Raw genomic sequence first — 16893 nt, forward strand, 5'->3', positions numbered from 1 at the left:
TAAGATGCTAAACTTGTAGTTGATTTCTGAAAAGCATTCAATGTTTTCTTAAAAGCATTGCATAAAAGTGCCACTAGATCTTTGAGGATTTGGAATATATTGAACCATTTAAACTATGTGATCTTACTATGAAAGCCAAATGTTCAATTGTTTATTATAAAACATGAAAAACAAGAGTTTAATCGCACCAAATTGCACCAAGGAATACAAAATCTGATGCTTACATTATCATGTTCTTTCATTTTGTCTGTTTTACTTAATATTCTGATAAATAAAGAGAATGTGGTCTGTTTTGCAGAAAGCTTTTGGATTAATTTCAAAAAGTGTCATTCAACTGGTACCTGAATTTATAATGATCACGTTTAATTCTCAGGAGAGTTGAGTTGATACCTTAATGGAACCTCACCGATATTTTTTGATCTCCCACCATTTCAGAGGAATATATATTAACTGCCTTATTTAAGAACTAAAAAATGACCAGACTACCTCCTTTTATGTTTTCTTTATACCAGACTTTATTTACACACAAAAAAGCCTTGATGGTTTGTATTATATAATGAAAATTGCCATATTTTTGAGGTGATAATAACTATCCGCCCACAATCAAGTTCACTGAATTTGAAAAATTAAAAAGAATGTGTGTATTCTGTTACAGTAATTTTTTTTTCATTATTTAACATACTGTTAGTGTTCATCGGTTAGTGGGTGTCAAACCTTGATTACTTGATTGAAGGATCATTTTTGAATACATTTACGATAAACAGATGGTAGTTTACTTCAGTTAAACAGAAGCTAAACAGTTATCATTGGATGCAGGAAATACTCCTTTGACTGCATACTTTGTCATCTGTATGCAAATGGAAGGTTTGTCAACATTACTATTGCATAGTGCTAATTTTTGATTTTGCCAAGAAACATGGTTCTTGGCATCTTTACACCATTTGTTCAAATTTGCACATGAGCCGAATTCTAGGGGTGGGGTTAAAGTGAGATTGAACGTAGCATTTGACCGATTGAATCATGTGCAGGCAGAGGAGATTAGTTTACCTTGGCATCATGTTCAGCGTGGACATTGTGGTTGAAGGGCCTGCTCCTTCTATGTTCTATGATTGTGGCACCAATGTGCTCTGGTAAAATTGGTCAATAGATTTTGAGGGGAAACACGATAGCCATTAATGCATCTTGCAGAAAGGAAGACGGCGGTTCTTGTTGGTCGTTAATGAATCTTTGGAGAGTTCACTATAGCTCGTAAGGCTAATGGAATCAAGGGATATGGGAAGAAAGCAGACCGGGGGTACTGATTTTGGATGCTCAGCCATGATCATATTGAATGGCGGTGCTGGCTCAAAGTGTCGAATGGCCTACTCCACCTGTTTTCTATTTTTCTATGTAATCATCTCAGCCTCAATATCATTGCAAGAGTTACTCTGCTATTATTCAAAACCTAACAGCCTTTGTTCCATCTTAGGTCTTACTTGGAGATAAGGAAGTAATTGGTGAACAATGATCAATTACATTTGCAACTCCTTTGCAGTCTTTGCCTTCGTTCAGCATTTAGTCAGTGGTGATTAGTTACACAAAGAGAGAGTCTAACCACCTACCCTTGATCATGAGATTGCCTTTGAGCCGAAATCTTATCATCAAGGTCCTAGGGGTCAGCATAGACCTAAAATAGAGTTGTAGTTAAAGAAAAATAATACAGCACATAACTAAAAATTAAGTAACATTTCATGGAAAAAATAGATTTAATTTTCCATGAATTTTTGGCATTTCTGTTTTGCTCTTTCGAGGTTGGCATTGTGTATTCAATATCTGTTTTAAGAAAATGTCTCTGAACTTTAATAATGAAGAAAGACTGCACAAATAGCTAATACATTTATCTTTTGAATTGAGAATAAATTTGGTAATTTAGTGTAAACTTGCTATTAACAAAGAAAATTCCTGAAATATTTCACAATATTGATATTTCCCCTCAGAATTATACTTTGGTTTATTTATCTTTTTTGCAGCTTATTGGGTCATTACTTGAATGCTATCCCATTGAAGTTGGCGTGGCCTCTGGTGCTTTGCACAGCATCTGTTATTCTTGTAGGAGCTGTGATAATGAAGGTTATTAAGTTGTTTGAAGATGGGGATAGTATAGCAGCTGACTCTAATCATGTCTTCGTCTTAGGATATTGGATAGCAACCAGGAGAAGTAGGCCAAATCATTTTCTGCTTCCTCAATTAAGGGATGCTGAGATGCATTTTTGCATCAGTCAAGTTGCAAATTATCAATGGAATTGGTAGTTCCCTGGTTTTATGGCCATAAAATATTTTGCAACAGAAAGGAAGTCCAGTGAAATGACCAAGAAGTTAAAACATCAAACAATTTTCTGGTATGTATTTTTACTGATGTGTAAGGGAGGAGTAATTTGAATAAAAATTAAAAACTATTGCCTTGATTTTCTTTCCTATTTAAAATTAATAAAAGAATAAACACAGATCTGTTTATTTAAGATAATATAATGTTTACCATGTAAAGATCGATTTTATTCTTAAAAGTCATAACTTAGTTTTGATCATTTTTTGTCGAAGTACTGATTTAACTCAAACTTTCAACAAAATTTGATGATTGGGGATTCAAGACCCTCTATTGGAATTAAGCAAAACATCAAGGTCGATGCTTTCATAAAATACAAATTGAATAATGTACTAACATAATTTATACATCTGATAAAGTCCTGTTGTTTTTCATGGTGATGTTAAGGAACACAGGAAAATAGGGGCAGGTGTAGGTTACCAATACACTTGTGCCAGCTGTGCCATTGAATATGATCATAGTTGATCCACCCCACATCTTAACTGCTCCTTATACCAGAACACCAAGGCCCCCAATCCTGCAATCTTTCAAAAGGTGTATTTCCATCCACTTCAATTACATCTTATGAGTTAATTTCCATAATTCTGAGATTTATGGATAATTCCACAATCTAAATTATGACATTAGGATAATTCCATAATTGCTAAATATTATTCCAATTATCGTCATCTTAACCTGCTGCTCTATCTGCCTGTAAAGTTTGTAATTCATGGACAAGTTTTAGAGTTTAGAGATGCAGTGTGGAAACAGGCATTCAGTCCAATGAGTCTGCGCCGATCAGTGATCCCCACACACGAACACTATCCTACACACATAAGGAACAACTTAAAATATTTACCAAGCCAATTGGCCTACAAACCTTTACGTCTTTGGAGTGTGGGAGGAAACCGGAGTTCCTGGAGAAAACCCACCCAGGTGTCTGGGAGAATGGACAAACTCTGTACAGTCAGCACCCATAATCAGGATTGGGGTCTCTGGCGCTGTAACCATATAACCATATAACAATTACAGCACGGAAACAGGCCATCTCGGCCCTACAAGTCCGTGCCGAACAAATTTTTTTTTTTTCCCCTTAGTCCCACCTGCCTGCACTCATACCATAACCCTCCATTCCCTTTCATCCATATGCCTATCCAATTTATTTTTAAATGATACCAATGAACCTGCCTCCACCACTTCCACTGGAAGCTCATTCCACACCGCTACCACTCTCTGAGTAAAGAAGTTCCCCCTCATATTACCCCTAAACTTCTGTCCCTTAATTCTGAAGTCATGTCCTCTTGTTTGAATCTTCCCTATTCTCAAAGGGAAAAGCTTGTCCACATCAACTCTGTCTATCCCTCTCATCATTTTAAAGACCTCTATCGGGTCCCCCCTTAACCTTCTGCGCTCCAGAGAATAAAGACCTAACTTATTCAACCTATCTCTGTAACTTAGTTGTTGAAACCCAGGCAACATTCTAGTAAATCTCCTCTGTATTCTCTCTATTTTGTTGACATCCTTCCTATAATTGGGCGACCAAAATTGTACACCATACTCCAGATTTGGTCTCACCAATGCCTTGTACATTTTTAACATTACATCCCAGCTTCTATACTCAATGCTCTGATTTATAAAGGCTAGCATACCAAAAGCTTTCTTTACCACCCTATCTATATGAGATTCCACCTTCAAGGAACTATGCACGGTTATACCCAGATCCCTCTGTTCAACTGTATTCTTCAATTCCCTACCATTTACCATGTACGTCCTATTTTGATTTGTCCTGCCAAGGTGTAGCACCTCACATTTATCAGCATTAAACTCCATCTGCCATCTTTCAGCCCATTTTTCCAAATGGCCTAAATCACTCTGTAGACTTTGGAAATCCTCTTCATTATCCACAACACCCCCTATCTTGGTATCATCTGCATACTTACTAATCCAATTTACCACACCTTCATCCAGATCATTGATGTACATGACAAACAACAAAGGACCCAACACAGATCCCTGAGGCACCCCACTAGTCACCTGCCTCCAACCCGATAAACAGCCATCCACCATTACCCTCTGGCTTCTCCCATTCAGCCACTGTTGAATCCATCTTGCTATTCCTGCATTTATACCCAACAGTTGAACCTTCTTAACCAACCTTCCATGAGGAACCTTGTCAAAGGCCTTACTAAAGTCCATATAGACAACATCCACTGCTTTACCCTCGTCAATTTCCCTAGTAACCTCTTCAAAAAATTCAAGAAGATTAGTCAAACATGACCTTCCAGGCACAAATCCATGTTGACTGTTCCTAATCAGACCCTGTTTATCTAGATGCTTATATATATTATCTCTAAGTATCTTTTCCATTAATTTGCCCACCACTGAAGTCAAACTAACAGGTCTATAATTGCTAGGTTTACTCTTAGAACCCTTTTTAAACAATGGAACAACATGCGCAGTACGCCAATCCTCGGGGACTATTCCCGTTTCTAATGACATTTGAAATATTTCTGTCATAGCCCCGGCTATTTCTACACTAACTTCCCTCAATGTCCTAAGGAATATCCTGTCAGGACCTGGAGACTTATCCACTTTTATATATTTTTTAAAGTGTCAGTACTTCTTTTACTTTGAACCTCATAGTATCCATAGCTACTCTACTAGTTTCCCTTACCTCACATAATTCAATATCCTTCTCCTTGGTGAATACCGAAGAAAATAAATTGCTCAATATCTCCCCCATCTCTTTGGGCTCTGCAGATAGCTGTCCACTCTGTCTCTCCAATGGACCAATTTTGTCCCTCGTTATCCTTTTGCTATTAATATAGCTATAGAAACCCTTTGGATTTACTTTCACCTTACTTGCCAAAGCAACCTCATATCTTCTTTTAGCTTTTCTAATTTCTTTCTTAAGATTCTTTTTACATTCCTTATACTCCTCAAGCACCTCATTTACTTCATGCTGCCTATAATTATTGTAGATCTCCCTCTTTTTCCGAACAAGATGTCCAATTTCCCTTGAAAACCAGGGCTCTTTCCAATTTTTACTGTTTCCTTTCAACCGAACAGGAACATAAAGATTCTGTACTCTTAAAATTTCCCCTTTAAATGTCCTCCATTTCTCTTCTACATCTTTCCCATAAAACAAAATTTCCCAGTTCACTCCTTTTAAATCATCTTGCATCGCATCAAAGTTAGCCTTTCGCCAATCAAAAATCTCAACCCTAGGTCCAGTTCTGACCCTCTCCATAATTATATTGAAACTAATGGTATTGTGATCACTGGACCCGAAGTGCTCCCCAACGCATACCTCCGCCACCTGTCCCGTCTCATTTCCTAACAGGAGGTCCAGCCCTGCCCCTCCTCTAGTAGGTACCTCTATGTATTGCTGCAAAAAACTATCCTGCACTCATTTTACAAACTCCAACCCATCCAGCCCATTTACAGAATGTGTTTCCCAGTCTGTGTGGAAAGTTGAAATCTCCCACAATCACTACCTTGTGCTTTCTACTAATATCTGCTATCTCCTTACATATTTGCTCTTCCAATTCTCGTTCCCCGTTTGGCGGTCTATAATACACCCCTATAAGAGTTGCTACACCTTTCCCACTTCTCAATTCCACCCAAATAGCCTCCCTAGATGAGCCCTCCAATCTATCCTGCCAAAGCACTGCTGTAATATCTTCCCTGACTAGCAATGCAACACCTCCACCTCTTGCCCCTCCAATTCTATCACACCTGAAGCAGCGAAATCCTGGAATATTTAGTTTCCAATCACAGCCCTCCTGCAACCATGTTTCACTGATCGCCACAACATTATACTTCCAGGTGTCTATCCAGACTCTAAGCTCATCCACCTTTCTTACAATGCTCCTAGCATTAAAATATGCACATTTAAGAAAACCCCTGTCTCTTATTCTCTGTTTATTTCCTTTTTTTTCTTTCTCCTCTTGTGTCCGAGTGCTTCCCATTTCTGCTTCCTGCCTCCCATTCTGTCTACTACCTTTCGCTATTTGAGTCCCTCGCCCCAACCATTCTAGTTTAAAGTCTCCCCAGCTGCCTTTGCAAATTTCCCCGCTAGGATATTGGTCCCCCTCGGGTTCAAGTGCAACCCATCCTTTCTGTACAGGTCCCACCTTCCCCAAAAGAAGTCCCAATGATCCAGGAACTTGAATCCCTGCCCTCTGCACCAGTCTTTCAGCCACGCATTTATCCTCCACCTCGCTCCATTCCTACTCTCACTGTCGCGTGGCACAGGCAGTAATCCTGAGATTGTTACCTTTTTGGTCCTTTTTCTTAACTCTCCTCCCAACTCCCTAAATCCTCCCTTCAGGACCTCTTCCCTTTTTTTACCTATGTCATTGGTACCTATATGTACCACGACCTCAGGCTCCTCTCCCTCTGATTTAAGGATATCTTGGATGCGTTGAGACGCGTCCGAGACCTTGGCACCAGGGAGGCAGACCACCATCCTGGTCTCCCGACTGCGTCCACAGAATCGCCTATCCAACCCCCTAACAATAGAGTCTCCAATTACTATTGCCCTCTTTTTTTTCCCTACCTTTTGGAGCAACAGGGCCGGTCTCTGTGCTGGAGGCCCGTCCGCTGTCACTACCCCCGGGTAGGCTGTCACCCCCATCCGTACTCAAACAGAAGTACTTATTTGCGAGGTGTACCGACATTGGAGTACTCACTCGTTCCTGCCTCTGCCCCTTGCCCTTCCTTAATGTGACCCACATGTCTCTCTCCCGTGGCTTTGGAGTGACCACCTCTCTATAACTCCCCTCTATGACCTCCTCACTCTCCCTGATCAGACAGAGGTCATCGAGCTGCTGCTCCAGAATCCTAATACGGTCCCTTAGGAGCCCCATCTTGCTGCACCTGGTGCAGATGTGGACGTCTGGAGGGCCATTCGACACCATGACCTCCCACATCTGACATCCAGAACAGTACACTGCTCTGACTGTCATTCTCCCGCCTTACCCTGGATCTGATACCAGTATAATACATTAGAAACTGCTGGGAGAAATCAGCAGGTATCTGACTCACAACAGCTGCTCCCTCGTGACCTTTAAACTGCCCTTTATTATATAAACAAAAAGCACTGTACCTTTAGCCCACTGTACCCTTGGCTCACTGTACCTTTACTAAAGCACTGTACCTTTAGCCCACTGCTAAAGCACTGTACCTTTAGCCCACTGTACCTTTACTAAAGCACTGCACCTTTAGCCCACTGTACCTTTACTAAAGCACTGTACCTTTAGCCCACTGTACCTTTACTAAAGCACTGTACCTTTAGCCCACTGTACCTTTACTAAAGCACTGTACCTTTAGCCCACTGCACCTTTACTAAAGCACTGTACCCTTAGCCCACTGTACTCTTGGCTCACTGTACCTTTAACCAGAAAGCACAAATGCTAACCTGAGGTTGCACCCAATCAGCTGCTTCCTCTAGTCTGCTTCCACCAATCAGCAGCTTCCACCAGAACCCTCCCTATGGAGTGTGGAGCGTTACGGATTTCGGTAAGCCCTGACCCTCCTCCACTGCTCTCCAACGGTCCTGGGCCTCTGTGAAAACAAGCCCCGCGCCCGATTTAAGTACTCACCGCCCTGACCCTCCTCCACTGCTCACCAACGGTCCCGGGCCTCTGTGAAAACAAGCCCCGCGCCCGATTTAAGTACTCACCGCCCTGAGAAAAAAAGAGGGCAATAGTAAGGCAGCAGTTCTTGCCCACAAGAACACCTAAATATCGCTGCATTTGACTTAATTGATTGGTAGCCACTTTCCATTTAGATTATCCACCCTTTGATTCCTCTGATTGAACTGCATGACATTTGCCACACAAAACTATGTTGCCAAGTTTTCCTCCACTCGTGCAATCTATTTATATCCCATTGCAATAAATTATCATCGTCATTACTTGTCCCTCCACCTATTTTTGTGCCATGGGCAAATTTGGATACCTTATGTTCTGTTCCTTCCTCCAGGTCATTAATATAAATAGTAAATTAGTTATGGCTAGAAACTATACCTGCTCCACTAGTTACATCCTTTCAAAGTGAAAATGATCCAGATAGTTGGAATAAAGGTTTTCTGTGATACCCACTTCTCAATCCATGTTCACACAAGATTGCATGACAATAATCAAAGTGTAGACATGTTCCACAGTATTGCTTTGGTTAATAATTATCGTCCAAATCAATTTCTAAATAAAAAATGGTTTCAATTACATCTTCTAAATCTCTAAGAAAGAACTGTAGATGCTGGAAAAATCGAAGATAGACAAAAATGCTGGAGAAACTCAGCGGGTGAGGCAGCATCTATGGAGCGAATGAATAGGTGACGTTTCGGGGCGAGACCCTTCTTCAGACCTCTAAATCTAATTCCTAAATCTAATTCCTAAATCTCTGACCTCTACCACTGAAAGGGAAAGAATTGCAGATGGAAGCAAATGTCATGCTGCAAACTTGCACATCATCCTGACTTGGAAATATATTTCTTTGTCGTTTATCGATAGTCTAGGTCCTGGGAATTCTTGCGTACAGCCGTTTGGAGACAGTTGGGGATGGTATTAACTTGGCTTACCAGTAACACCTGTACTTCATAAATTAATTTAAAAATCACATCTGGATCTTGCTGCGTGTGATATGTTTCTCAACATCAAAATAAGATTATAGTTTTTTTTACAACTGACAAGTATATAGGGCATCCTAAAGTTGTGCAATGTGCTAGAAAGTTGTAGATTCATCCTGAGCAAAAACAAACTGCTGGAAGAACTCGGCAGGTCAGGCAACATCTGTGGAGGGAAATGTACAGTCGACATTTTGGGTCAAAAGAATGGAGGTAAAATGGCCGGTATAAAGAGGTGTGGGTGATAGGGCAAGAGCTGGCGAGCATTAGGGGATTCCAAGAGAGAAGAGGTAGATTGATGGATAGAATCTTTGGGAAGGGAAGATAGTGACAGTGACTGGAAGGTGATTCGGATAGATAATGGCTGCAGATGATGGAAGCTGATGGGATGGGAAGGCGAACTTTGGTACCAGATAAAGGAAGTGGTTGGGTAGTGGTGAACAGTGGAGTGGAAAGAAAACCAATGGGGGATTGTGTGGGTTGTGGGCAGATGGTGTGGCAGGCGAAGAAATTGGGTGAGAGGGGTGCGGTGCTGTGGGATAGAAATGAATGTAGGATAGAGAAGATAAGCAGGAGGAAGAAGAAGAGGAGCAGGTTATCTGAAATTTGGGAATTAAATGTTTATGCCATCTAATTGTACACTGAATGAAGTGGTGTTCCTCTAGTTTGTGTTTAACCTCACCCTGGCATTGGAGGAGGCTAAGGGCAGGCAGGTCACTGTAGAAGTGGGGAGATGCATTGAAATGACTAGCAACCAGGAGCTCCAAGTGGTCATGGCATTTAAAGCACAGGTGCTTGGCTACCCATCACCTCTCTAAACTAGCCTTCTCCCTTACAATCTTGCAGTTCAGTTGAATTGTCTCCACTGGCTTGGCCATTTCCCACCATCGATGATCACTGGCCAGCAGAGATTCTTCAGCAGTTTATCTTTTTGCTCTGGACTCTAGCATCTGCCGTTCTCTTGTGCAGAATCCTACATTTGGACGAATCTAAGCAAGTTGACTCATTATAATGGGTTTAAAAAGATCAAAGAATCCCTGCTGTATTTTGTACTTTGACTCTACAAGAATAAATGCAGAGTAGAATATTTTCAATATTTGTTATAGGTAAAAATTCAAAATTAAGCTAAATTATGCACTAAATTAGTATAAAGGAAACGGCTATTTAAAATATTAGCATGTATCTTGTAAGATATGTATGTAAAAGTTTGGAAGAGTTTAAAGATTGTTTTGTGTATTGATCATTCCTTCCTAAAATTATGAGCAGATGGTAGTACAGTTTAAGTGCTTTAAAATACAGAACTCTGATGCATGATTTATAGAAATAAAGACAAAATGCTTTGTGAAGACTGCCATTACTGAGAGTTGGGAATCAGCAGTAATTTGTCCTGAACAAGCAGTCTAGCTTTGTCCACCAGATGACTGTGTAAAGAGAGTTTGCTCCATATTGCCAGATAGGTTATCACGTATAAAAACAAATTGCTGGATGTACTTGACCTAAAGCTTCTTGACCTAAAACTCTATTTTGCTCTCCACAGATGCTGGCTGACTATAACCCATTTTTCTGTTTCTATTTCAGACTTGCAGTATGTTCAATATTTTGCTTTTAGATTGTGCAGTTTGTTGGTGAACTTTTGTTCAGAAACATGTGGTAAAATTATTTAATTTAGTTGGTTTGAAGCAAGTAAAACTTAAAAATAGAAATATATATGTTTACCATTAGATATTTTAAATAATTATGAACATGTATTGACTGAATTAATTTTATTATTCATGTGCAGCACTGACCATGTTTTTGAAATGAGCCATGGACAGTGTTAGGACTTAACATAAATTGTAAGTTGAATTTGCTGTTCCTTTTCATTCTCTGATATTGCTTCTTGTCATCCTTGAGAGCGGAGACCTATTTTAACTTATTAGCTTTTATAAAAACAAATGTGTGTATTTCTGATTAGTGTTCATCAAAGATAGGTTCTTTGAATGTATTTGTCGAGATAAAAATGAATCAAAAGGAGGATAATATGTTCTTGTGGCGAATCTGAAGATGTTCACAAGTGAAGTCCATGGTCTTGTTGAGCACTTACAAAAAAACAAACCTTAAGGCAAATATAAACTTTCGGCTACATCCAATTTACTATTTTTAATGCATACTTATTCTTTGTGAAGATACTTCAAAAGAATTATGGAATCCTACTTTCACCTTGTTTTACTTGAATTGCTCAGTTTAGTGAGCTAACTGTATCACATGCTGGTGTTCAGACTGCAATGGAGCAGAAACTCGTTGTAATCTAATCAGCTCACTCACTGCAAAATAGCCTTTCTTATTTGGAGCATGAGTACTATTCGTGGTTGATAATTCCTATAATTTAATGCTTCATAGAATTTCTATTGTAATTCTGCCAGTATCAAATTTAATGTATAGATCTTTGAATTTGAACAAAATGTGTGCAGATAAAAGTTACATTCTTTTGTTTTGCATTTCAAATAAGATAAAGAATTTCCTTTGAGTGTTAGCATTTTTTGTTGCGTTTTCTTTGATAACTTTTAATATTGCAATTGCAGGTTGATCTCCTTTCAAGAATTTCTAGCATTTGAATCTGTTCTATGTGCCCCTGATGCCATGTTTATGGTGGCTTTTCAGTTATTCGACAAGAATGGCAATGGAGAGGTGACTTTTGGTAAGTTAATCACATGCACCTTTAAGTAGGTAAAAAAATGTTAATGGAGTTGATTTATTTTGAGTAAATAATTGAATATGCATAAAAAGCAGCAATAATTCAAGTAATTCAGATTTCCTATTACAGATCACTGCTTAGCCTCTGAGTGTGTTTGACTCTGGGGCACTGTACTCAAGGTATACACTATCAAGGCAAGCATTTTTAGAAGATTTATGAACCACTGGAATTGTTTACAATAGTATAGAAAAGGCCAACGGAGATCTTATAGGTTCTCAAAATAATGTGGGATTTATTGGCATTGTCACATGCACCAACTGAACAGTGCAAAACGTTGCTTGCTATTCAGTCAAATCATACCGTACACGGGTAGTATAAAGATAAAAAGGTAACTAGAGCACATAATCTAGCGTTGCAGGTACAAAGAAAGTGTGGTTAAAAAATTGACGGAGAAAATAGGATAATATTGGGTTCTTCATTAGGAGACAGATTTAAAATAAGTAGCCAAAGGGGATAAATGGACAAAAGGATGACAAATGTATATCTTCGTTAACTTCATACCCTTGTGTACAGCAGAAGGGTTTTCTCAGCTTTCCCAGGGAGGGAAAGTACAGTGGGTTTATCTTAGAATGGTGGTGGATCAGTTCGGTACAAGGTGATCTGTTGGTCAGTAAGCCTGATTTTAAATGTCAAAGATTCATGTGAGAGCAGTGTCTTGGAGATTGAGTTGAACAGATTAATTCAGAGGCAAATGTAAGACAGCAATTTCAAAGCATAGCTATGTGGGTGAAATATAGTGTGCAAGATGTTTTTTTTTCATATGTGAAGCAGGCTTGGGGTCTTTGAAGGTAGATAAAAATGTTGGAGAAACTCAGCGGGTAAGGCAGCATCTATGGAGCGAAGGAAATAGGCAGTGTTTCGGGTTAAAACCCTTCTTCAGACACGTCTTTGACATGTTTATTTTTTGCTATCATACTCGAACACATTTTAAAATACAGATTACACAGTTTCACAAACTAAATATTGTCTTAAAATCACCAACATTAATAATGCCATTGATTGCATTCAAATAAGAATTTTCTTTCTACTAATTCCAAGATCTGCTTTAAATTTACAGATTTTGTATATCCGTTCTTTACCTCTTGTTATTATCTCTTTAGTTTTTTAGATTCCATTACAGTAAAACTCAATTTTGGTTGGCTGGGAATGATCAGTGACTTTATTTTTAATCTGTTAATTTGTAATTCAGGTAATTGAAAATTTTCCACAGATTTCCTGCAGCTTTAACATCAGTCAAACTAAATTAGCTTTGGGCATCTCTGGACGTGCCTTTTGTTCTTTGCAATGTACATTTTTTCCTTCTCTGTTGTGAAATTTGGAATTCGTGGCTTCGAGTACCTTTTGTGCATACAAAAGGTAGCTTCTCTACCATTGCATTTCACAATGCACTTCAGTATTTTCATCACAGTTCCATGCAGACTTTGTACCTTTGACTTCCTGTTAGAAACAGATGGAAAATGATACCATTGTTAAACTAATGCAGAGTGATTGCCAGTATTTTTTTAGCTCAGTTATAATGATTCAAAGGAATGTATTTTGTATTGTGCACCTTTACTTATGCTGATACATTTCTTACTTTTATCTTTCAATTCAGCTTATTTAAAAAAAATCCAGTAAATTAATGTTACTGGGGTGATTTTCTAATTGTGAAATAATAAATCTGGTACAATGATTCTGATATCAACCATTTGATTCTTTTCATGTTTTTATGTAAACACACTAGTTGTATATCAAGGCCCTTGACATATATACCTTCATCATTACATATTGCAGTTATAACAGATTGCAACTTTAAAAATAAGTATAATACACATGATTGTCATTTGGCGCTATTGTGAAATTTATGACATAATTATCTTTTTAAAATTGTTTTTAGAAAATGTTAAAGAGATCTTCAGCCAAACAATTATTCACCATCATATCCCTTTCAACTGGGATTGTGATTTCATTCGGTTACACTTTGGCTTTGACAGGAAAAAGAATCTCTGCTATTCTGAATTTACGCAGTTTTTACAGGCAAGTTATATCTCTATAATTCATCTTGTACCATAGCCAGGCCTTTATTTAATCCATGTTTTAAATGCTAATCTATAACAAATTATTCCACTTATTTTCACAGGCCTAAATTGTCTTGTGTCTGCTTGGTTTAATTTTTTTTAACTCTTTCTAATCTTAGCAAGCAACAAAATGTTTGCTGTGATTTTGCAATGAATAAGATCATCAGGCAATGGCGATATTGTTTGGGAGGTACATTTTCCCATCTTTCACATTTTTAAATTCTATTTTATTCATTTAAATTCAATTTCATTCACCTTTAAAATGCAAAGCTATAAGTCAGACGGCATCTGATTTGTGATGAAAGATCAGTGACCCAAAACAGCAGCTGTTCCTCTCATATATGCCACCTGATTGGCAGGGCATTTCTAGTACCTATTTTATTTCAAGTAGCATCTCATTCAACGCCACCTCCAAAAACATAGCACTCCTACAGCCGTGAATTTTGCTTTCATAAAATACTTTGATGGTGACTTAAATTTTAAACGTTTGCGCTCGTAATAAGATCATAAGCAAAAAAACAAGTTGAAACCATTGTTACAAAATTTAGGGATTTTGCAGATAATACTGGTTTCAATAAAGACCAACCTCACACATCTGTCCTTGTGCACAAAGGAAAAAAATACTGGAAACACTCAAGTCAGACAGTGTCTGTAGAAAAATAAATAAAGTTGAAGGCTCTTTGACAGGACCTGCTAAGTTTTTCCAGCATTTTCTATTTTTATTTCAGATTTTCAATATCTGTTTTTTATTCTCATGCGTAATTTAGCATGATGTTTTGTTTAGGGTTTGGCTGATTTCATGACGTCGCCAAGTCCCAATCATAGGGCTATTTTGGCTTTCTGTTACTGTACCCTCTTTGCCATTCTATTTTATTTTTATAGTTTTAATGCCTTAATTGTCTTATTGTCTTTTTTTTGTATTTTTCCCTTCTTTTGCCTGTTCTTTTTGCTCGCATACCTTCACGTCTTCTATCTGTTTCATCCTCCCAAATTTCTTTTCCACCTTCAGCTCCACCTGACTGCTTTTTAGGAAAATCCGGAGGCTTAAAGCCAAGCATGAATTAACTTGTTCAAGTTTATTCAGATAAATTGTTCATACTGGTGAACAACTCCAATACCAGGAACTTGTTTAAAAATTACATAGAAGGTCCAAACTTTGAAATAATTTTTGAGATATGTACGTTACAAACAATGTTACTGGAAGACTGCAAACATTTGGTATGAATGGGAATGGGAGCATTAAAACCCATCTCTGAAGTGAAAAGGGAATGACAATGCATTTATGTAATGAGGATATTTTAGACCAATTGGCCTTAAATTTTACAATTTAATTACATTTTACTTTCCCCGATACTTTAAAAAAAAAAATGATTTCATTGATGGTAGCTGTTACAGTTTGTGTGATTTATGCTGATGATGGAGTCAAAATTATAATTTGATTGTTGCAGTATTTGTCCTAGAGGTATATCTTGCCAAGAAATACAGGCACATTCATTTCTCTTTGAATAAAACATTTCTATTTCTTAAAAAATGATTTTTTATTTATTTTTCAGGAACTACAACTTGAACATGCAAGGCAAGCTTTTGCACAAAAGGACAAAAACAAAACTGGCACAATTGTAGCATTAGATTTCAGTGATATCATGGTCACAATTCGCTCACATATGCTTACTCCGTTTGTTGAAGAGAATCTAGTTTCAGTAAGTGAAATAAATTCTCTGAGAAAAGAGCTATGAATTATAGTAATTTCACAACATGAAATAACTTGCCCCGTTTTAATTTCGAAAGACTCTTTGAACTATCATGTTTTATTAATGATACTTTTTTCTCGGAATGATGTAAAGAATTCTTATAGTTTTATTCAATCTTACACTGCTAGAATCAAACTGAAATGGAACATATATATTTGTGTTAAAAATGAATAATTGTCAGGAAAAAAGCCTTGTGAAATGTTTCATTGCTTGCAGCTTTATTTCCTGCTCCTTCTGTGTGGTAGACTGCCATCAAAGAGACTGTGCTTGGAATTACCAGCACTTGTATGAATTAAGTTGTGCACAAGCATATAAAGGATTCTGACTTCTGCTTCAGGTTAATCACTATGATTAATTTCTAAAGGCACTTGTAATCTAGCATAACAAGTAACCTTTGGTGTTAACTGTGGATGGACAGTTAATTGATGTAACTAAAATATCCTTTTATTCCAATCTGTGGGAAAGTAACTATTTATTACATAGGGTTAGGTTAACTTCAATCTTGGTTCTCAATTTAATTATTGTATACAAATAGCTTCAAATGTAGATTCAGATTTGTTCAGAGACATAACAGGGAAACAGGCCTTTCGGTCCATACAGGCCATCAACCACCCGAGGAAGGGGAGGAGACAGACACAATTTTGTTAGTCCTTGGCATGAACATCGAATTCTCCCAATTTTGTTAGTCCTTGCTGTCTCCTCCCCTTCCTCAGTCCCCCTGCTGTCTCCCATCCCCCAGCCTTCGGGCTCCTCCTCCTTTTTCCTTTCTTGCCCCCGCCCCCGATCAGTCTGAAGAAGGGTTTCGGCCTGAAACGTTGCCTATTTCCTTCGCTCCATAGATGCTGCTGCACCCGCTGAGTTTCTCCAGCTTGTTTGTGTACACCCGTTTATGCTTGTTCTATGTTATCCCAATTTTATCAATCCCTCCCTTCACATTCGGGGCAATTTTACCAACCAACCTACAAACCCATACATCCTTGGGATGCGGGAGGAAACTGGAACATTCAGAGTAAATCCATATGGTCACGGAGAATGTGCAGACTTCATACAGACAGCAGTGAGGCAGCAGCACTACCTGAAAATTGTATTTTTAATGAACATTGAACTTCAACGGTAGACAATAATATTGCAAACCTGTAGAAATCAATAGGGAAGATTTCCTTTTTGATTGAAAACATTGTTATTCTTCTCTCCCGATGCTGCCTGATTCCACAAGTAATTCTAGCATGTGCTGATAGGAACTGCAGATGCTGGTTTATACCAAAGATGGACACAAAATGCTGGAGTAACTTAGTGAGTCAGGCAGCATCTCTGGAGAAAAGAAATAGGTGTCGTTTCGGGTCGAGACCCTTCTTCAAACTGAGTTAGTTCTACGTAGG

The 16893-nt window shown here is 38.3% G+C and overlaps 1 protein-coding gene and 1 long non-coding RNA gene across 2 annotated transcripts in view; one reads left to right on the forward strand and one right to left on the reverse strand.

The window, feature by feature from the left end:
- The window catches only part of LOC129698753 (electrogenic aspartate/glutamate antiporter SLC25A12, mitochondrial-like), a 65698-nt gene that overhangs the window by 15794 nt on the left and 33011 nt on the right, over nt 1-16893 (forward strand). The window contains exons 4-6 of the mRNA XM_055637986.1: nt 11534-11649; nt 13583-13722; nt 15317-15463. Coding sequence (XP_055493961.1) covers nt 11534-11649; nt 13583-13722; nt 15317-15463 — 403 coding nt within the window. The remainder of the gene's footprint in view (nt 1-11533; nt 11650-13582; nt 13723-15316; nt 15464-16893) is intronic.
- On the reverse strand, nt 11-8026 carry LOC129698758 (uncharacterized). Its single transcript, XR_008723721.1, has 3 exons — nt 7565-8026; nt 5289-7451; nt 11-401 (listed from the first exon to the last, which is right to left on the reverse strand). It is a non-coding gene; the product is annotated as an uncharacterized LOC129698758 (long non-coding RNA).

The sequence above is a fragment of the Leucoraja erinacea genome, chromosome 7 (assembly GCF_028641065.1).
Source record: "Leucoraja erinacea ecotype New England chromosome 7, Leri_hhj_1, whole genome shotgun sequence".
Lineage (NCBI taxonomy): Eukaryota > Metazoa > Chordata > Chondrichthyes > Rajiformes > Rajidae > Leucoraja > Leucoraja erinaceus.